The sequence below is a fragment of the Papio anubis genome, chromosome 16, assembly GCF_008728515.1.
Source record: "Papio anubis isolate 15944 chromosome 16, Panubis1.0, whole genome shotgun sequence".
NCBI lineage: Eukaryota > Metazoa > Chordata > Mammalia > Primates > Cercopithecidae > Papio > Papio anubis.
In genome coordinates this window covers 90,906,576-90,928,183 of record NC_044991.1, presented here as the reverse complement: position 1 = coordinate 90,928,183, position 21,608 = coordinate 90,906,576, and the positions used below count along the sequence as shown (strand labels likewise).

Here is a 21,608-nt window from a genome sequence, read left to right as displayed (position 1 = left end):
GCCTCTCCATACGGCCTCCCAGGCCCCTCAGGCTTGTGCCGAGTGACAGTGTCACCAGTAAGAGGCGTTCTTACCTTTGGAGGTGAGTTTATTTATTTATTTATTTTTGAGACAGAGTCTCGCTTTGTTGCCCAGGCTGGAGTGCAGTGGCGCGATCTCGGTTCACTGCAACCTCTGCCTCCTGGGTTCAAGCAGTTCTCCTGTCTCAGCCTCCCGAGTAGCTGGTACTACAGGCGCCCGCTCCCAAACCCCTGACCTCAGGTGATCCGTCTGCCTCGGCCTCCCAGAGTGCTGGGATGACAGGCGTGAGCCACCGCACCCGGCCGTGAGTTTATTTTTGCTCATTTAATCTTAAAGCCCTGTGATGGTTCTCATCTCTAGGTTGAACGTTGCATTACCTGGGAGAGTTGGCTGCTTTTCAGCCTTAGCTGCATAAGGATAAAGGACATCGTCAGGCCTGGGATCGTGTGTGTGTATCCGGCTGGGAGCCAGCTGGCTCTTGTGTAGGCCAGGGCTGGACACATCTGGCTGGGGCTGGTGGCTGGCCCAGAGGGTGTGGGTGGACAGCTGTTAAGCCCTGCAGGGGAGGAGGAGGGCACTGTCACGTGGGCCAAGAAGGCTGCTGGAGAGCAGCTGTCCCTGGACGCTCCTTGTGAGAGGGGAGCCCCGGAGGGTCCCAACCTGTTTTGTGGTACCAGTGGCAGGGCCTGTGGTGGCGGTCAGTCACTGACCCACAGCTCTGCCCTCCTGCACGTGGGGGCCTGTGCTAGGCCTTGTGGTCTGCCTGCTCCTGACGAGTGAGAATGGCTGGGGTGGGGGATCCCTGTCTGCACATGGGGTGGTCTTGGTAGACCAGAATGTGGGTGTGGCTCCCCCTTCCCTGTGGTTCTGGGGACCTCGAGGACATGGCCAGTCCAGGGCAAGGGACCTGCCATCCGTGTGGGGTCAGGAACTGCTGGTTGGTCTCTGCTGGGCAGGCAACCTGGGGTCCAGCTCAAATCGTGGAAATCTGGAAGTCCTTCCTCTCGCCCCGTCCTGAGGAGCAGCTGCTGGAGCTTCCTGAGTGTTTTCATTCAGACTTGTGGAGGAGTTTCCTGTGATCTTTCGTGGAGACATGGAAGCATGAGGGAGGCTTCAACATTTACTCTGAAGACGAAGAGAGAGCTGCAGCTTTTTGGAGTTTGTAAAGTCAGCCCGGTCCTGTACAGATGTGGACACCGAGGCCGAGGAAGTTTGTAAAACCAGCCCGGTCCTGTACAGATGTGGACACCGAGGCCGAGGACGTTTGTAAAGTCAGCCCAGCCCTGTATAGATGTGGAAACAGGTCTAGGAAGGAAGCACTTCTCTGACCTCAGCTGGGTGGGCATTGAGGGGTCACACAGAAAAGAATGTATGAGGCTGTGTTCAGGGGAGGCTTCCTGCAGGGCCCCTGGAAAGTTCCAGAGCACTTGCGTTGTCCATGTGTGTCTCCTCTTTCTTGCCTGTGTGGGGTTTTCTCAGATGCTTTGAGGCCAAGCTACAGTTGTGCGTCACTTAACGGTGGGGACACATTCTGAGAAACACCTCCTTAGGCGATGTTGTCTTGCAGATATTAGAGTGCATTTACCCAAGGCTGGCAGGCAAGGCCTCCTGCACCCCCAGGCTGTGTGCCAGAGCCTGGGGCTCCTGGGCTGCAGACCCGCACGGCCTGTCACAGCATTTAATCACATCCAAACACAGAAAAAGCAAAAACGTAAAGATGCAGTGTTACAATCCTAGGGGACTCCTGTCACCTGTGTGGTCTGTTCTTGACTGTTGTGTGAATCACTGACTTTTCCCCCTGGGAAACTACCTTAACCTGTCTTCAACGGAGATTTTTTCAGCCCACAAAGGTGAGTTGTGCCTCGGAGGTTGCTCTTGTCCTGAGGTGTCTTCACCACGGCCTGTCAGGCTGCAAACCAGAGTGCCTGCCCCAGACGGCAGCAGAAGTGACAGCAGCCAAGGATGGGGACCCGCCAGCTCCCGGTGTCTTTACGGCAGAGTCACAGCCCCAGCAAGACCCCTCAGCCCAGGAGGAGTGAGGCCGGGCCAGCAGCGGGGGCCCGGGAAGCCCCACGTCTTGGGACCTGCTGGGGCAGGGCCCCCTGGATGTCAGGCTGCAGGTCCGGCAGCTGGGGCGGGCATGAGGGCCTCCTGCCAGCTCTGCCCATCAGCCAGCTCCCTGGGAGAGGCAGCACTTGCTGGCCACAGAGTTGGCCCCAGTCTCACCTGGCTCCCCTCCCCCACCAGCTGGGCCCTGCACCGCCCAGCCCACACAGCGCCCCACCCCTCCTTGACAGAACAGTATCTCTGGGACTGACAAGTTAATCCAAGACCCACATTAGCCCTGGATCCCCTGGGAGAGGTGGCTACTCAGTTCCAGGGCCAGGTTAATTGAAGTGATAGGGAGTGGGGAGGAGGGGGCAGGGCTGGGATTGCGTGGCCTCCTTCCCTCTCCTCCCTCCCTCAGCTTGGAGGAGCCAACTTCAAAAGCCTCCGCCTGGCCTGCCCCTCTGCAGTCCTCCAGGCAGCCTGTCCAGGGAAGCCGTTGGCTGGTGGTGGACCTGGTGCGGTGGTGCACACCCCGTCCGAGGACCCCAGGATCATGTGTGTGGCCTGCTGGCGGGAGTGAGGGAGGGCAAGCCGCTGAAAGGCCCATGGTGAGCAGCTGTGGGCCTCCTAGGGAGGGGCTCACTTGGGTGGAGGGGCTGGGGGTACACACAGCTCAGGAGACACTGCTTGTTCCCCTGAGTCCCACCGGGAAATCTCCGGTTGGTTCTGGTCACTGTGTCACTGTGGGTGGCAGTGGGTGCATGTGCCCTGGCTTCTGGTAGTTGGGCGAGGGGGGCTCCCGGGTGCCGGGCCACCCTGTTCTAAGCTGGGGGGAGGCTTGAGCCAGGAAGTGGTACTAACAGGCCAGGTGGGACTCCCAGGGCAGCCTGTCTGCCCCACCTGGGTAGGACACAGCAGGTGCTGGACATCCTTGCAGCTCCAGCTGGCCTGCTTAGGAGTCAGGCTCTGGTTTTCGCTATGACCTCTGACCCAGAGCAGGCAGAGGGGATGACGTGGCAACTCTGAGCCCACCAAGTTGGCCGCGTGGCGTGTGTGGTTGGGGGGCCAGGTTCAAGAAGGGGCCGTAGCAAGCCGTCTGCTCTTCCAGCCATTGCCGCTTCGTGCTCTGAGCAGGAGCTGCCACCCCCACCAGGCCCCCAGCTCTAGGCGAGGGTTGGGGTGCTGCTTGGTCAGGCTCCCCTGCCAGGGCTGGGAAGCCGAGTCGAGTCCTGTTATCTCGGTCGGGTTCGCATGATTAATTTTCCAGCCCTAGATCTGCTGTCTGACTCCATGCGGGGGCCCCGGGGAAGGTTTGGAGCTGGCCCCTTTTGAATGGCTGGGAACCTGGGGGCCATCAGCTGTCTCCTTGATGTTTGGGCTTTTTCCCTGTGGGAGCAGGCCCTCCACTTTGGGTCGGCGGAGGCCTGTGGCATAGGCTGCCTGGAGCGATGGCGTGTGGCGGCTGGTACAGGCAGAGGAGGCTTTTGCAACTGTTGGTTGGGGCTGGATGTGGTGGCTGCTTCTTCCTCTGTGGCTTCTGGGATTCCCCCCAGCTTTCCCCTTCCAATAGAGTGCGGCTTGGAGCTCTGAGCCCCTGCCCCAGTTGGGTCGGAGGTACAAGGAGTTCCCCAGTCCCCATGTCTCTGTGAGCTAACCCAGAGGGCTCCAGTGTGGGAGGTGTGGAGTTGAATGGGCGTGGCCATGGGTGGGACAGCAACTTTCTACTGTGCCCCCAAAAGCCTGCAGACCAGCCCCACTCGAGCTGTGCAGGGCCAGGTGGGCCTACATGGACCTCCTACATGGACCACAGAGCCAGGCTCTCCTGCCTCTGGCCCTGCCCCCTCAGTCTCCTGCTGGGCTCTTCAGGGCTCAGTGACATGGCCTCCCAACCCACATCACTCACCCCTTGCACATCTTTGCAGGGCGCATAGAGCTGTCTGGTTTGCAGACTTATCTGTTGTCTCTCCTGATTTATCCCGCCAGGCCTGTGCCTACAGCCTTTCTTGGTTGGTGACATGTCCGTTTCATAAGGCTCAGAGATCCCGTGGGGTGGGGCTTCTACGGAGACACAGTGCAGGCGGGCTGGCTGCTCCCTGTGCTGGGAACCCCCGCCCCCAGGCCTAACCCCAACCTGCTGTCTCCTCCAGGTATCCCCCAAGCCTGCACTCTGGGCGCTCCTGTTGGCGCTGCTGGGGACCGCGCCAAGCCGCGCCCATTCCCCGGCCTGCAGCGTCCCCGACGTGCTTCGCCACTATCGCGCCATCATCTTCGAGGATCTGCAGGCTGCCGTGAAGTGGGGCGGGGCGGGGGCCGAAGAGACCAGGCCAGGCTCCAGACACTTTCATTTCATACAGAAAAACCTGACTAGAGCCGGGAGCTCGGGACGGCGGGGACGGCCTCGGGCCTCCTGTGGCGCCCAGAAGGTATGGAGGAGGCGCCCCTACCCAAGTTCGCCGGTCTGCTCCTCTCTCTGTCTCCCCCCACCCCCACCCCGCCTTCCTCCCTTCCCTCCCCAGGAGCACAGTATCCTCCTGTCCATCTCATCCCTGGGTCGGACCCTGCGCGGGGCGGTGGCCGGGAGCCGCCGCGGTGCCCTGGAGAGAGCTGCGTGGACCGTGGCTGTGCGCACCGAGGCGGTGATGCGGCGCCACTGCAGGACGCTGCCCCAGGTGTGCGTCCCTGAGTGCAGCCGGGGCCAGACCTCCCCTAACCCCACAGGGCCGCCGCGCGTCCCGGGGCTCCACGGCCCTAGGCTGAGGCCGGGCTGGGCGCGGGGGCCGGGCTGGGCGCGGGGGCCGTGCGCATTCGCTGACCGCCCTGTCCCCGACAGCGGAGCCGGCGGCCCGAGGTGCGCCCTGCCCGGCGTCGCGGCGGCCGAAGGCAGCTCCTGCTGCGCGCCCTGGACGCCGTCGCCACCTGCTGGGAGAAGCTCTTCGCGCTGCACGTCCCGGCCTCCAGGGGCTCCTAGCGCGGCCCGGCCTGGCTCTGCCTCCGGCGCCCTGCGCGGGGAGGAGAACCAGCGGGGCCGCGGCAGAGCCTGGAGACGCGCCTCGTTTTGTCGACTTGTTGGTGACCTCGGCCCCTCGCTCGACGCAGCCCGCGCTCCCCGCAGGGCCCAGGACTTGGAGAAGGGGGCGCGCCCGGCCGCCGCTGGGTCTCGGAGGAGGCCCGCCCTCCACGCGCCGAAGGCCTCAATAAACGGAGCTGGCGCTGCGGGTCCGGCACTCCCTTCGCCTGCCTCTCTGTGGGCCTGGGACCGCCCCGGGACCTGCGCTTCGATGGCGGGGGGGCGGTGGAGGGGGAATGCGGGGACCGGCACCTCCTGTGGCACCTGGACGGGGCGGAGCCGCCGCTCCCAGCCTCGGGCGGCAGAGGGCGGGCGCGGGACGCTGGGCGCGCTCCGGCTCGGTCAGCTGCTCCCGGCTGGGCGGAGGGGAGAGCGGGGGACTCCTGGGGCCCCTAAAACGTCACGTATCCATCCTGCTCCACTTTGGACCGGGGCCGGGGGTGGAAATTGAGGGGAGGGGAAGGCTGGACTTGGTGGATTCGGAGCAAAACAACCGGATAAAGGAAACGGGCCCGAAGGGAAGCGGGAGCTGCGGGCCCTGGCTGTGAGCTTGGCCAGGCTATTTCCTGCTGCCTCAGGAGGGGTGGCCACGGCCTGGGCTCAGAGACTGCCCAGCCTCCTCTGCAGGACTGGCCAGGCTGGGGCCTGCTTTCTGGCCCCTGGCACCCTGCATTTGCTGGGGGACTGACCCCTGGTTCCCTCGTCTGATGCACGGGTCTGGGAGTCTGTCACCCCCTCCCTGATCTCGGCCCATGGAGGAGCACGGGAGGTAAAGTCCCTGACACCTGTTCCCTCCCCTTCCCTGAGAGGCAGCGAGCAGGCTGTGCCTCTGGCATTCTTTGGGATCAGGGGCAGCAGCAGAAGAAAGAAGTAACCTCCCAAGCTAACCCTGACCCAACTCCACACTCTGTGTTAATGTATTTAGTCTGTACAACAAGAGCTACTGTCTGTTTTATAGATGGGGAAACTGAAGCACGAGGAGGCTGTGAGACTTGCCCCAAATCACAGCCAGCAGTGTAAGAGCTGGCCTCAGACCCAGGCCCAGGGCATGGGCTCTGCCATACGTCCCCTGCCTGGAGGCTGGGGACCAAGCTTCCTGGACTTCAGAATCTTGGACTCACCTGCAGAGTTAGCACTTCTGACAGAGTCCCTGGCCATGCTCTGAGCACAAGCACCCAGCAAGCGTTCCCAGGCCTAGTTCTGCATTGCCTGCTCCATGGGGGCCAGCGTGGGCAAGTGTGGGAGGGATGAAGGGGAGAGGCAGGGTGCAGGAGCCCCAGCTGGAGCCAAAGCACTTGAGGGAGGCACCCGGACTTATCCCTAGGCAGTGGAAGGTCTCTGGTGAAAGAGGGATGTTAGAATTGGGAATCTAGAAAGATCCCCGCGGCTTGTGTGGAGGGCTGGTGAGGATGAAAGGGTGAAGAGAGGTCCAGGCTGCCCAGGGTCCTGGCTGGAGTACGTGGGTGGGTCTTTGGGGAACCTGAACATGGGAAGCACTAAAGGGGGAGTGGGTCTGTTTGAGGTCCCTGAGGGAGCTAGGGAACTGTGGGCGACTTATGCTGGGGTGTGGAGCATAAGGTATGGACAGCAGAGCGTGGCTGGGAGGCAGCTGATTTGGGGCCCGGAGAAAGAAAAGAATCCAGGGTTCTGGGCTGGGCTCAGGGACAGGATGGGGATAGGCCCTCCATGAAGGCTCCCACTGTCACACTGCCCCAGGGGCAGCTGACTTCTTGCGCTTAGACCTGCCCCAACCCCTGGGCCATGGGGAGGGCACTCCTCTCCTGTCCATGCATGACCTCCTGGGCTGCTCCATGGCTCCTGCCCACCCACAGTGCTCCCGTTCCGCTGTTCAGAGCAATCAGAGGCTGGGGATGTGGGTGGGCAACAGAAACAGCTCCCTCTACCCTGACTGAGAAAGGTTCAAACAAACCACAGCCTCTTGGGGGCAGGAGGAGGAACAGAGGCCTCAGGGTTTTGGGGACACATGTCCGTGCCTAGTCCTGGACCACAACCACATGGATGGGTGAGAAGCCCTGTGTCCTGGCCCATGGCTCCTCCCCTCATGCAGAATGGGAGCCAGGTGGGCTTTGGGCTTCTGGGACAAGGTTCACTTGTCCAGGGTGGCGACAGCCCAACCAGACTAGGTGTAGGGGCATGTGTGGAGCTACAGGAAGAGGCCCAGAGCTACCGAGAGCCACAGAGACTAGGAGAGAAGCCGCGGTGCCGGCTCAGACCTGAGAGGCTCAGGTCCTCTTTGGGTTCAGTGCTGGGACCGTAGCCCCCCTGTAGCTCCCTGAGGATACAGGCGTGGTACACCAGCACCTGGCCCAGGCTGGCACATGAGCTGCTCAACAAATGTTTGTTGGCTGGAACTGACCAGAATCAACCCAGAGATGGAAAGAGACTCACTGGCCCCACGGCCGATAGGGACAGAGCCATTGGCCATGGAACCACTGAGGGCAGATCCCATGGACTGGCCCTGTATGTCCATAGACCGACTGGTGGTGCCTTCCCTGCAGAGGCCCAGGGCAGGTGGCCTGAGCCTGGTTCTTTGTAAAATACTGTTTCTGGGTTGGAGCTGCACACAGTACTGTCCTGTCCCACCCTCATGCCTTCTCAGGGCTTGGCTGCTTCAGGGAGGTGGGGGCTGTGCCAGGGTAACAGATGGGGCCTGCAGGGCACTGGCTGGGGTTGTGCAACTTCCCACAGCTCAGGAGTCAGACCCCTCCATGTGCAGCGCTGGGAAGAGGGGGCCAGGCAGGCTTTGAAGGGGGCCTGGGTCCCGAGGCCTCCCCAGACTGGGCGCCTTTGAAAGAACATCTGGAACTCGGGCAACTGGCTAGTCTCTGGATTTGCAAAACCAAAAGTTAATCCTGACTTTTCCTCTTGTGTGTTCCCCACCCCTGCCCCCAAGCTCCTCTCTCTCCCCACCCCACCTCCACTTCTTCAGCGGTGGGGGATGCAGCCTCTCATGATCTCCCAAAGCACCTTCCCCCACCACCACCGCTGGCCCCCACCCCAGCCTGGGAGTTCTGCTGAAGCTGACCCGAGGGAGGTGGTGGGAAAGATGGATGTTGTCTCAGTACCTGCCATACCCAGGCCCTGTGAGCGGACAGGACAGACCACCACGCCGCAGCTGGAGACGGCTGGGGAGGCGTGTGAGTGGTCCTCAGAGGAAACAGCTGCGCCCAGACCTGGGAGGTGCCCGGCCTTGTGTGGGCTCTGAGCCCTGCAGGTGTGCAGGGAGGCCCCCCCTGCTCCAGCGGTGGCTGACTCGGAAACAAGTTCCCCCCAGCTCCAGGAAACACACACTCACTGGTGGGGGGAAGCCAGGTGCTGGGGCCCATTGTCTCTGCCCGTGCCTTCAGGACCCTAGGGGAGGCCCAGCGACAGCCGCCATCCTGCCCCCTCCCCAGGAAAAGACCCAGCTTTGTAAACACAGAAACAACCATGGCTCCTCCCCGCTCTTCCCCCTCCCCATTAAAATCCGGAAGAGCCAGCGGGAGGTCGCACCTGCCGGGGGAAGTGAGTCCTTGTTTTGGGGGAAATGAGGAGGTCAGGCCTCTGGGGGCAGGGCAGGGCCGCGTGCGCTGGGGAGGTGGGCAGCCCCGGGGCTGGACGCGGGTTCCCGGGTCGCCTTCCGGCCTCGCTCCCGTCGGGAGGTCCCGACACGGGCGTCCTCGCAGCCTCCCCGCCTGGCCTGGCCGGATTGTGACAGCCGCGGTCAGGGGCAGAGGCGGCCAGGGCTCCCCACCAGGTGAGCAGGCCCTGTCCTTGGCGCCCCCTGCCCGGCTTGAGGCCAGGGGTCCGGGCTGCGGCCCGAGATAAGCGCCGCGCCCGCCGCCGTTTCCTGCACTTCCAGCGCCGCCGCCGCGCGCGGCTTCCTGTTTTCTCGCGCTGGCGGGCGGGGGCGTGGGGGACGGGACAGGGGTCGTGGGAGATGGGGCGGGGTAGTGGGGGTTGGGACGGGTCATGGGGGATGGGACGGGGTCGTGGGACACGGGACAGGGGTCGCGGGGGACGGGGCGCGGTCGCAGTAGACGGGGCGGGGGTCGTGGGAGAGGGAGCAGGGTCGGGGAGATGGGGTGGGGTCCCGGGGAACAGAGGTTGCGGGGAGCAGGAGCAGGCCAGAGGAGTCTCAGTAAGAATGAACTTGGCCGGCGCGATGGCTCCCGCCTGTAATCCCAGCACTTTGGGAGGCCAAGGCGGGCGGATCACGAGGTCAGGAGTTCGAGACCAGCCTGGCCAACATGGTGAAACGCCCGTCTCTACTTAATAATACAAAAATTAGCCGGGCGGGGTGGCGGGTGCCTGTAGTCCTAGCTCCTCGGGAGGCTGAGGCGGAAGAATCGCTTGAACCCGGGAGGCGGAGATTTCAGTGAGCCGGGATTGCACCACTGCACCCCAGCCTGGGTGACAGAGCGAGACTCCGTCTCAAAAAAAAAAAAAAAAAAGACAAAAAAGACGAATGAACCTAGGTGCTCCGGGAGACCCTGCTCCTTCTGCAGCACTGGAGCCGGCTCTTCAGGCTCCCGCCCTGGCTTGGGGCAGAAGTGGTGGGTGGGCCGGATGGAGGGTGAGCCAGTCCCTGTAGGGCCTTAGTTTTGAGGGGCCTGTTTGGGATTGGAGGTTTGCAGCTCTGGACCCCCCTTTCCGGGGCAGCTGTTCCAGTACATGGGTTCCAGGTACTTAACCTATTGTTCAGACTTTGTTATTAGAGATACACATTTTTGCAATTTTAATAAAAACACATCTACACCAAACATCGCACACAAATGTTCATAGCAACATTATTCATTATCAATAACATTATCATTATTCATGATAGCCGAAAAGTAAAAACCATCAGTGTCCATCAGTTGCCGAATAAACAAAATGTGGTATATTCATACAAGGAGAGGAGGATACTCAGCCACAAAAGGATTGGAACGCTGGCAGGCCACAGCATGGGTGAACCTCGGAAGTGTGCAGGGTGAACCAAGCCAGACACGAAAGGCCACATGTTATCCCACTTATAAGAAATGTCCAGGCCAGACACTGCAAATCCACAGAGACCAAAAGCAGTTTAGTGTTTATCGGGGCAGGGGGCAGGAAAGACTAGGGAGTAATGGGTTTCTCTTGAGGGTGATGAAAAGCTCTAAAATTAAAGCTGGGCGTGGGGGTGCACACCTGCACTTCCAGCGAGGTAGGGAGGATCACTTTTCAAGGCTGCAGGTTCTAAGACCGTTTCTGTGAATAGCCTCTGCACTCCAGCAGCCTGGGCAACATAGCAAGACCCCGTCTCTTAAAAATAAATAAAGGCCAGGTGTGGTAGATCATGTCTATAACTCCAGCACTTTGGGAAGCCAGGTGTTCAAGACCAGCCTGGGAAACATAGGAGTCCCTACAGCAAAGCAACAAGCTAAAATAATACAGTGGAGATGGTTTCCAGCCTTGTGACTACAACAAAACCACTCCATTGCAGACTTAAATTTTATGTAGACTTTGTAGAATGTAAGTGGAGCGGTTTAGTTTTCTGGGGTGCTTTTCCTGCTGAGTGGTGGGGGCTGAGTGGTGGGAGGCTCGGGTCCCCACATGTGCCTTTCTTGCCTGCCCCAGCAGGACCTTGCTGGGGTCAAGTCTGCTCTTCGTCTGGTGTGTGGCTGGGTGTGTGTGTCTGTGTTGGTGTTCCCAAGGGTGTGCAAAGTGATGACTGTATCTGCTGGGGACAGAGGTGCACCATACCCGCTTCCAGCCCCCATTTTCTCTGACTCTGCCCCTGGGCTGCCTGCTGGGGAGAGTTCAACACCTCACTCAGCTCACTCCTGGGACAAACTGGATCCTGGGCATGGGAGACGGGAGGGGAGCTGTGGTCAGCGCCAGGCAGGGCTGCTAGAGCTTCTCACCAGGAGCTGAGGCCTGACTCAGCAGGAGGAGGGTGGAGACCTCCCTCGGAGCCTCAGGGAAGAAGGCAGACAGGGCCAGACGTGGGAGGGGTGTGCAGCTGGTGCCAGAGCTGGAGCACCCAGGCCCTGGGGCTGTGGTCCTGCCTAGCAGGGCTGTTCAGCCTTTGGCGGGTAGAGGGGAGATCCCTGGGCCGGGCCCTGGAAGAGGCCGTGTAAGGAGACCCCACCCACCGCTGCTGAGGGCCGCAATTGGAACCAGGTGCCCTCAGTGGAAACCTCTTTCATGTCCCCTTCTGATCCCTCTCCTGGGCATTTCCAGCCTCTGGGCTGGGACTTGCTTCAGCTGGAGCCCCCCACTAGCCCCCCACCCTGGCACTTGGAGGAGGGGCTTCTCACAGGCACCCACTCTGTCCCTTCCTCACACAGACCATGAGGCTGTGTTGCCACCCAAGGTGTCTTCCAAGCTCTCCACCCCATTGGTCTAGAAGGGGGTGCGATGGGGGTGAGGAGTCCAGAATAGGGGGTGCGTGCTGGCCGTGAGACTGCCACTCTGGCCTCCCCCAGGCTGTCTGTCTGTGTCCGTGGGTGTTACTGGGGAGATGCCCAGCCCTAACAGGGAGTCACTGGAGGCCAAGGGCGGGGGCTGTTCACATGAATGAATTCAGCAGGACAGGCTGGGTCTGTGGTCTCTCTCCTGCCCTGGTTGGGGGTTGGGGGAGGGGCAGGTGGTCTCGTGCCTTGTTCAGCCACTTGTAGACTCTGGCTATTGGGTCACCCTCTGGCTGAGATCCCCATGGAAGGGGGTGCATCTTGGGCCTGCTGACCCAGGACTCCAGGGAGTGGGCCAGAGCAGGAGTTGGTGGCCATGAGAGCTGGGTGTGGCTTGCACTCACCAGTGTGAGCATTTATCTCATGGTGTGAGCCCATGAAGAGTCCACGTTGGTGCCTCAGAGACCCCCCCCTCCCCACCGAAAGACAGATGTGGCTTGTGTCCCTTTGGGTCTCACCTTCTCTGCTTCCCTGCTGTGTACTGGCAGGCAGTGCTTGGAAGACATGGGCAGTGACCTCAGTGTCCTGTGGGCGTGTCTGTGCCTGTGCCTGCCTGGTGCATCGCTCTCTACCTCCGAGCCTGTCTCCTGCCCTCTTCAGCATCTGTTTCTCCTTGTCTGTTTCTGTCCCCTCTGCATGTCTCTGTCCCTTTGTCTTTGAGTTCTGTGTGCTCTGCTGCCAATGTGGTGGGGAAGGGGCCCCAGGTGCAGCCCCTACTGGGGGCCCATCTGAGGGGTGGCACTCATGCTGATTAATACAGAGGTGACATGCCCTGCTCCAGGGAAGGGTAGCTGTAAAATAGCCCCATTTCACCCCCTCCACACACACTCAGGCAGCAGGCACAGGTCCATCCCACCCCAGGCTGCATATCCACGTGCCACCCACACGCTGTCCCGTGCATGAAGGGCCACACTGGGAGTCTCATTCACGCACACACAGAACCACAAGACACACTCAGAGGCGTGCACGCCCCCTGTACCTGGGAGGCTGAGCCGTGAGCGGCTTTTTCCACACCAGGGCGGTCAAGTTTCGCTCTCCCCACCGACTGCCCCCCTATGCAGAGGGGGTGCTGGGGCAGGATACGCCCCTCCTCTTGGCTTATACTTGCCAGGCCCTAGGGAGTGTGTCTGGGTGTTCACTTCTGGGGGTGATTGCCCCAATCTTCCCTGAACACGTGGGCTCGAGGTCAAGAGGACCAAGAGGTCAGCACGGAAAGAGGGTGTCCAGGCTGGGCGTGGTGGCTCACGCCTGTAATCCCAGCACTTTGGGAGACCAAGGCGGGCGGATCATGAGGTCAGGAGATCAAGACCATCCTGGCTAACAGTGAAACCCTGTCTCTACTAAAATACAAAAAATTAGCCAGGCGTGGTGGTGGGTGCCTGTAGTCCCAGATACTTGGGAGTCTGAGGCAGGAGAATGGAGTGAACCCAGGAGGCGGAGCTTGCAGTGAGCCGAGATTGCGCCACTGCACTCCAGCCTGGGCCACAGAGCAAGACTCCGTCTCAGGAAAAAAAAAAAAAAAGGGTGTCCAGTCCTCCTGGGGCTAGTGTGATACGCTCCAGAGTTGGGGGGTCTTGGGACGTGAAACCTAGGCTCTCCTGCCTTGGTCATTGACCTTGTCTCTGGGCAGAGCTGGACAGGTCACCCGGGTGGGGGGTGCTGTGGGTGTAGCAGGGTGCTGCCCTCCCTGGGGTAAGTGAGAACAGCTGACAGAGACCCCTGGAATCTGTGTCTGCACGTGGGCTGCCAACCTGCCAGCCTCCCTCAGGAAGGGTGCCGTACTGGGCAGCCCTTGGGCATGGAAGTTTTAAGGCAGAGGCAAGGGCAATGAAACCCTGCCACGGATGTGAGGGGATTGCTGGTAGTCCAATGTCTGATAGGCTTGAGTTAACATCAGGGTGGGACAGGAGGGCAGTGGAGGGTTGGGGGGAGTGTGGACCCCATGCCTGCTACCCATGCTGTCTGGGCTGTGTCACAGAAGGAGGGAGGAGTGCTATGGGGTTCAAGCTAGGAGTCAGGCTCCCTGGGGGCGATTAGGAGGGAAGGGGCGTCCAGGGCTATTTGGGGAACTGCTCTTCCCTCCCTGCAAACACCACAGATGTCAGTGTGCAGAGGAAAGGCCCGAGGCTTTATTGTGGCCTCTCCACCGGGGGACCCAGCCCCAGGCTCCTCCTTTACAGCAAGCAAACATCTGTAGTCCTCACATTTCAAAAGCCTTTGCCGCAGTGACGGCTCTGATCACTGACACTTGTTGGAGGAAAAGTTTAAGAGTTTAAGTAAAAATTAAATATATTGTATTAGGTATAATTTTTTAAAAGGGCAAAGTAAAAAATATTAATACAATCTGGTTGTAGAAAATACACTGCAAGAAAAGGAACAGGTGCCTCAAAAACGTAACCCTGGCAACTCTGCCAACAGGTCCTAGGCTCCGGCTTCCTGGAAAGGCCCCAGGACACGTGGGAACTCCAGGCACCCTCGCAGGGGCCCTCCCGAGGGCAGGTGGCCCAGAAGCCCAGGAAGGGTGGCCTGGGAGGCGGAACGGGCACAAGGGCCGAGCATCACTGGCTCCTAGGGGGCTGTGACATGGAGCCAAACATACACGCGTGCGAGAGGGTAGAGCGGGCAGCGACGCGCTCGGATGGGTCGCGGGGGCTGCGGGAGGAAGCGCTGCAGGGACCCGGGCGGCGCCGGCGGCCTAGCCGGAGATGCACGCGCTGTAATAGACCGCGCTGCTGGCGTCCGACAGCGCGGAGATCAGGCTGCTCTCCTCGGGGCAGGACATGGCGCGCGGGCCCAGTTTGGCCAGCGCCACGTGGTACGGGAGCCCGGGGGCGTCGGGCCGAGTCCGGCTGCAGTTGAGGTACTGGTCGAACTCGGTGAGGTCCACGTCGGCCCAGAGATCGGCGGCGGGCCCCAGCGGCTCGGCGCTCTCCAGCGGCGGGGCCTCGGGCGGCGGCGACAGCGGGCCGGGGTACGGGCCGGGCGTGCCCAGCGTGCCGTAGTACAGGCCAGCGAGCGGCGCCACCGGGGGCGCGGTCCTGAGCGCCTCCGCCAGGGGAGCCCCGTAGCAACCGCCGGGGTCCCGGGACAACTCGGTGGGCGCGTAGGGCGCGCGGAAGGCTCGCAGCGCGCAGTCCTCGGGCGCCGCGGGCGGTGGGAAGAAGGCAGCCTCGCCGGGCTCCAGGCCGTCCAGAGGCGAGCGCTCGGGCGTCGGCAGCCCCAGGCCGTCGAACTCGGCGCCCAGCGGGGGCAGCTCGCGGAAGGCGCGAGCCGAGCCAGGCGCCGCGGGGAAAGGCTCGGGCGGTGGCTGCGGGGGCGCTAATCCGGGGAGCAGGAGGCCGGGCTCCAGCCGCCGGGCCTTGCGCGCCTGCTTCTTGCGGCGCGGCCGGTACTTGTAGTTGGGGTGGTCGCGCAGGTGCTGCACGCGCAGCCGTTCGGCTTCCTCCACGAAGGGCCGCTTCTCCGCTGCGTTCAGCTCCTTCCACGCTTTGCCTGCGGGCCGCGGGCGCCAGTGAGTGGAACGCCGTCGGGCGGGTGGGCGCCGAGCCCTCCGTGCGCCTGGGACGCCCCGCGAGGGTTCGGCGCAGCCCCCCGTACACCGCGACCCGGGACCCCCGCGCCCCCCGCCCGCTCCGGCCCGAGCCCCCCCGCCCGCTCCCCCTCCCGCCGCTCACCCAGCATCTTGCTGAGCACCGCGTTGTGCAGGTCCGGGTTCTGCTGAGCCAGCCGCTTGCGCTCGTCCTTCGCCCACACCATGAAGGCGTTCATGGGCCGCCGGATGCGCGACTCGTCTGCCGCCTGGCGTTCCCCGCGGCCGGCCGGGCTGAGGCCATAGCGCCCCGGCTCGGGGCTGCGCGGCGGACTGCGCTGCGGGCTGGGCGGCGAGGCGGGCGCGGCGGGCGCGGCGAGGGCGGCGGCGGCGGCGGCGAGGCCGCGCGGGTCAGTCCTGTGCGCCGTAGCCGGGCGGCGATCTCTGCATTCCAGCTGGGCGCGGCCTGGGCGGAACGGAGCGCGGGAGCGCGGCGGGCGGGCGGGCGGCGGGCACTGCGGAGCCGGGCGCGAGGGCGGGCCAGGCCGGGAGGGCGGACGGCGGTGGGGACGGCGGTGGCCTCGGGCCGGGCGGGCGCCCAGATATAGCGGCTCGGGGGCCAATCGGCGGCGGGGCGGGCGGGCCGGGGCGGGTCGGGGCCGCCCCCTCCCCGGGGGCTCCCTTTCTTCTCTGGCCGGGCGGGATTTCGCGGAGGCCTCCCCCGCGCACAGCCCCCCCCCCCCCCCCCCCCCCCCTCAGAAGGAGAGACCCCCGGGTGGGAAGGAAAGGGCTGCCGATGTGGGCCGGTGCTGCCAGACTTTCAGAGGCGAGCTGCCACCCACCCACGGAGTCGGACCCCCGGGCAGTAACGGGGAGGGCGGCAGTGTCCCGCTCGTTGCCGTTCCCCGCACCCCCCTGGGAGGCTCCATGGGGAGGAGAGGGCCCTTTTGCACACCAAGTTCTTGCGAGGCTGCCTTCCCAACAGCCGGTAAGTCCTTCCTGGAGCGCAGCGCCCTCAGAAAAGCCCCCGGCTTTGGGGAGGCGCTCTGACTACCCAAGGGCGCCCATGCACCACGTTCCTGTCAGCACCAGGGCCTTTGAATGCTTTTATGGGACAAGGTGGTCTTCGTGTTTCTGTCCTCACGCCCAAACCAACGCTGCCACAAGGCAAAGCTGACACAGGGAGGGAGAGAGCAGAGGCCCTGGACAGAGCCCACAAAGAGAAGGGGGAGCAGGGATGCAGAGGCTGTGGCCTCCTCCCTGCCCACCTCAGGGCCCTTGCGGAGGGGGCTGGGACCCGCAGGGGCTGTCCGGCTCCCCTGCCCAGCCCAGGCCACCGCTGCAGCAAGAGGCAGGGCCGACCTGGGTCCTTCCCGCTGGCCCCTCCCTGGACCCTCTGACCTGGGGAGGGCCGGGTTCCAGAGGAGCGTCCAGCTTCCTGAATTTTCACTGTCCCCTTCCCACCCCATCAGGAGGGGATCTGGCCTCCAGAGCTGAGGGTCTCCCTCTGGAGGTCCTCCCCTCCCACTGCCACACGTGGTTCTGCTGGAGGAGTGTCAGGTGTCCCCAGCAGCCCTCCAGGCAGGGTCAGAATCCCCCCACCTCACAGCACATCTCCTCATAGCCTGGAGGCTCCGCAACTGCCCCCCACCCACCCCCGTGCTGGGAGCCCCCTGGGTAGAGGCCACAGATCTTGGTGGCCTTGAGCCTGTGTGGCCAGCAGCTCTTGGGTCTCTGTCCCTGCCAGCCTCGCTAGGCCACATCCAGCCTGTGACGTGAATGGGGGGGCCCTATGTGGGCCTTGCAATGCTCCTCAGAGGCTGTTCCTGAACTGTTCCCAGGGGCGCTCCTGCCCTGAGGCCAGCACCCCCCACAGGGGCACCCCCACCGAGGGCTGTTTCGGTCAGTGTCCAGCCCTCCCCAAAGCCCCACATCACAGTCTGTCTCGACGCCCATCGTCCCAGCAGGTGGGGCTGGATCTCCCAGTCTGGCCTCCAGGTCTCCCCTCACTCCAGTTTGCCCCACGGGCCTAGCACCTCGTTCACAGACACTGAACCAGTGCTGGCTAATGGGGGGCCCTTGGGGCACCGGGAGGTGTGGCCTCTGGCTTTTCTGGGGAGGCAGGCAGAGTTGTGGCCACAGGGATGGATGGGCTTACAGGCCTCTGCCGGGTGGTGCTAGTTCCCCTTCAATCTCAGTGTGGGTGGCTGGACCCTTGCCCAAGTCTGTGTGGGTGGGCCTCCTGGGCAGCTGGCAGGAAGGTGCAGGGGGGTGGGGAGCTGTGTGAAGACCCCCAAAGGGCTGCCACTTGGCAGAAGCTTCGTCTACTCACAACCTTAGGGATGGAGTCTGGGGTCACCAGGGCCTGGCTCAGCCTGGGCAGTGGCTGGTCACTGGGGCCTGGGAAAGAGGTCCTCAGGGTCCTCTGCAGCAGCCCTCACATGTTGGGAGAGATTTGCAGTTCCCTGGGGGCTCTGCTTGGTCCTCTGCCGCCCCTGAGAGCCCAGAGTCACTGGAGCTGCTCTAAACATAGTGGCAGGCAGTGTCCGGCATGACCTCATCGCCGCCTCATCCCCTACAACACCCACCAGCAGCCGCCTTGCCTGGCGCCAGCCAGTGACCCACCCTCTTGGCTGGGCTGTGGGACTCAGGTGTCCGGCCGTCATGTCCTGTGAGCCAGGGCTGGGTGGGGAGCCTCCTGGGGTGCTCCTTTCCCTCCGCATGGCAGGGAGGAGGCGGCAGCCCCGGCCCAGTGTCCGGATGGGACAAAGTGGGGGTAGAGACCACAGTCAGGGTGGCGTGATCTGGAGTCGCAGGGCTGGGGGGACTCTCCAGGGCTGTACAGGGGATGGTGTGGGTGTGGCCAGCTGTGCTGAGGGAGGGGCATCCGATGTGTGTCTGTCTGTCTGCCTGGGTGTGGGGTGAGTGGGACTCTAGTGCTGGAGGCTGCCCAGGGCCTTGGGAGCCAGGCAAGCTGGACTCTCCCAGGAAGAGATGAAGACCCATAATAGGTCCAGGACCAGGGGTCCTGCTCCGTGAAGGTTGGAGGGTCCCCAAGGCTTCTCTGGCCACTGAGCTTGGGCCCCAGCTTTCTCCAAAGGAGGGCAGGCAGTTCATGAGTCTAGGGGCATTCGTCTGCCTCTGGAACCCCACCTCAGTCTCTCCTGGACCAGGTGGGCTACAGCCCACCCTTGGGAGGGAGCCTATCTGTAGCCCCCAAACCCCAGTCAGAAAGGCAGAGTTTGGGGGCAAGCTTTCTCTACAAGGGTGGGACTGGCCTGGGCACTGAGTGGACACTCTCCTGCCTACCACCTGCCCCTCTCCCTCAGCCTGGACAGGAACCCCGGCCTCCAAGTGAGGCCTGCAAAGGACGCTGGGTAGTCCCCCTCGGTGGCTCTGGGTGGGGGCTTGGCTTGGCACGGCTCCGGGCCGGGATGGCGGGACCTCCCAGGCACTGCCTGGGCACAGACCTCCCAGGCTCCCGCCAGCCCAGCCCCTGCGGCTGCAAGAGCAGCGAGGCTGGGACCAATTACCGAGTCCGAGGGGCCTGGACCCTCCTGCTCCTCAGGGTGGAGGTGGGGGTCCCTGTTGGATGCAGTTTCAGGTGGAGGGGGCTCTCTGGCCTCCCGAACTTTGGCTCTCTCCAGTTCAGATCCTACCTTCTGCCCACAGCTGAACACCTCTTCCACAAGGAGCCCCCGCCTTCCAGCCACTGTCCTCGAGAGACGGCAGCATCTTGGTCTCCTGTCTGCAGCCTTGGTGGGCTTCCTTCGGAACTCGCTGAGACAGGTCCGGCTCCTTGGGAGCTCTGTATTTAGTGGGCCTTGTCCTGGAGTTGCGGCTCCAGGCCTAGTGAGACATGGCAAAGGCCAGGGCAGGGAGAGTGTGAGGCTGGGGTCAGGGTCTATGCAGAGGCCGCCCGATGCCTCAGAACCAGGTGGACACAGTTGTGTGCATGTCCCTCTTGGCCAATGACAGGTCTGGTTCAGGTGGCCCTTGCCCAGGGACAGAGGCTTCTCCTGGCTCCGTGCCTTCCAGCTCTTAGTCCTGGTATGCACAGTGTCACTGGGCTTCCGATAGCTGCCGGCCTCAACTCTGGGAGAGGGCAGGTGGGGCGGCAGGAGGTGCCTGTGCTTTCCTGGGCATGAGCAGGCATGAGAGGTACACGTGCTCACCTGGCAGCGCCTCTCAACTGTTAGGTGTGGGGTTAGGGTTCACCTGACGATTTGCCACAGTCCAGTGGACCCGAGAGTTGCATGCAGAGCTGGGTGTCAGTGCAGATTGGGGAAGGGTCTGAGGGTGTGGGTGTGGGGGGCTGTGCCGGGGCCTGCAGATTGGGGTGTGCAGTGCAAGTGAGGTGCTTTTGTAGTCTGAGGGGTGATGTGCCAGTGTGGTGTCAGGGTCTCTTCTACTCGGGTGCTAAGGGCCAGCAGGACTGAGAGGGGTGGGGCCTTCTCTGGGTCGAGGGCCACAGGGGGATGGTGAGGGTGGGAGTGCTGAATGCACAGGGTGGGGCTGGGCTGCGGGCAGCAGATGTGCTGCGGACAGTCAGGGTTAGGTCACCTGCGGCGAGCGGGGCTTCCTAGGTGTTCCCGGGGCCCTGGTGATGTGGAAGCTGTTCTCAAATTCTGGGGTGTTGTGCTGTGGTGGGCATGTACCTAGGGTGTTATCAAGGGCTGTGCCCACTTTTAGGGGCACTGGACAAGAGTCGGGGTCAGAGCTGCTGCTTGAGCTCTGCAGGGACCATCGTGTGGCCCTCGGGGTATCCTGCCCTAGGGGCAGCTGCAGGGCCACTTGTGTCCCTGGGTGCTGCGGCCTGTTGTGCGGCCTTCCCAGTGCTGTTTGTTGATGGGGGGGTTCCATGGGAAGCAGGCTGGTGGGCTGGGCTGCTCTGGGTTTCTGAGGCAACAGCAGGGAGGGGCCAGGAAACTGCAGCTCAGGAAGGAAGGCTGGCCTTGCAGGAGGAGGGAGCCTGGGGCCAGCTTAGGCTGAGCAGGCGCCAGACATTCTGTCCTGCGGCCCCGGCCCCCACTGGCTGGGAGCTCCTGCCCAAGTTCTACTGGCCCCACCCTTGTCTCCACCTCCATGCTTGTATGGCTGCCTTTATTCAGACCTTGGTGGCTTGGGCTTGGGTCTGTGGGTGACCTCGTCCTGTGCTTATGTGAGCCCCGGTCCCTTTGTGGCTCTGTAGAGGCCCAAATGGGGCTCTCGGTGTACCCTGCACTGTGGGGCATGTGTTAGCACACTCCGGTCCCCAGGGTCCCTGGAGGGCAGTGTCCACTCTGACTGCCCTGTCCTGGGCTGGCCCAGCCTCCTCCTCCCCTGCCAAGTTGGGAAATGGGGAGAGGGAGAACACCCTCAGGGGTCATCTGTCTCCCAGCCACGGAGGGGCACTGCAGGGCTGGACGCCTGAAGCTGTGTGTTTCTTTCTGTTGCTTGTCCTGGCATTGGTGACAGCCAGCTGGGGCTGCCACATGGGCTAGAGGGGGCAGGCCTGTGTTCTGGGGGCTCATCCACCCCTTCTTGCTCAGGGACTGGCAACATCTATCCCGATGTCCATTTGTTCTGGGGCAGCTGCTGTGTAGCAGACCCTGTATTAGGGGTTAGGAATTTGGCAGAGAACAAAACAGACAGGTCCCTGCCTGTGGGAAGCTTCCATTTTGCTGAAGAGACAGACAGTCAACAAATCCACAAACAGGCCAGTGGCTCACGCCTGTAATCCCAGCACTTTGGGAGGCTAAGGCGGGCAGATCACCTGAGGTCAGGAGTTCGAGACCAGCCTGGTCAATATGGTGAAACCGCCGTCTCTACTTGAAAAAAAAAAAAAAACTAGCTGGGCGTGGTGGGCTCCTGTAGTCCCAGCTACCCTGGAGGCTGAGGCATGAGAATCGCTTGAACCCAGGAGGCGGAGGTTGCAGTGAGCCGAGATCGCACCACTGCACTCCAGCCTAGGTGACAGAGTGAGACTCTGTTTCCAAACAAAAACAAAAGCAAAAAACAAAAATTAGCTGGGCGTGGTGGCACATGCTTGCAATCCCAGCTAGTAGGGAGGCTAAGGCACAGGAATTGCTTGAGCCTGGGAGGTGGAGGTTGCAGCAAGCCGAGATGGCACCACTGCACTCCAGCCTGGGCGACAGAGGAAGACGGTTTCAAAAAACAAAAATGAAACAAAACAAACCTAACCAAAAACAAATCCACAAACAAGCCAGAACTTGGGGTACCAGGTGTAGGGAGGGGGCTGTGTCAGGGTCACGCATGGCTTTTGCCCGTGGGGGTTCATGGGAGGGGTCTTTTCACAGAGGGAGGAGCATGTGCCAAGGCCCTGGGGCAGGGAAGTCTGCTGGCGTGAGCGGAGCAGGGGGTGCGGAGAGGAGGGGATGAGGCTCAGAGGGAACAAGGGCTGAGTTGGGTCTGGGAGAGTCTTGCATTTTCTGAGTGAGATGGGACCTTGGGAGGTTCTGAGTAAAGCATGATCTGCCTCAGCTCAGCTGCTACGTGAAGATGCGGC

General features: G+C 62.5%; 2 protein-coding genes across 2 annotated transcripts; one reads left to right on the top strand and one right to left on the bottom strand.

Annotated features, from left to right (window-relative positions):
- Window positions 1-231: 231 nt before the first annotated feature.
- Window positions 232-5,038, top strand: C16H20orf204 (chromosome 16 C20orf204 homolog). The gene is made up of 4 exons (XM_021944195.2): window positions 232-2,678; window positions 4,218-4,493; window positions 4,587-4,739; window positions 4,901-5,038. Exons 1-4 carry the CDS (start codon window positions 2,676-2,678, stop codon window positions 5,036-5,038), a joined length of 570 nt encoding a protein of 189 aa, XP_021799887.1. The 5' UTR covers window positions 232-2,675.
- Window positions 5,039-13,678: 8,640 nt separating this feature from the next.
- On the bottom strand, window positions 13,679-15,666 carry SOX18 (SRY-box transcription factor 18; the record flags this gene model as incomplete). Its single annotated transcript, XM_003904467.3, has 2 exons — window positions 13,679-15,063; window positions 15,246-15,666. Coding segments are annotated over 2 exons (1,218 nt in total), but the record flags the coding sequence as incomplete, so codon positions are not given.
- Window positions 15,667-21,608: the final 5,942 nt, after the last annotated feature.

Bases quoted from the DNA above. Each gene is read 5' to 3' on its own strand.
- C16H20orf204 (XM_021944195.2), top strand. The intron at 4,494-4,586 runs GTATGGAGGAGG...TTCCCTCCCCAG, and splicing joins CCTCCTGTGGCGCCCAGAAG to GAGCACAGTATCCTCCTGTC. The intron at 4,740-4,900 runs GTGTGCGTCCCT...TGTCCCCGACAG, and splicing joins ACTGCAGGACGCTGCCCCAG to CGGAGCCGGCGGCCCGAGGT.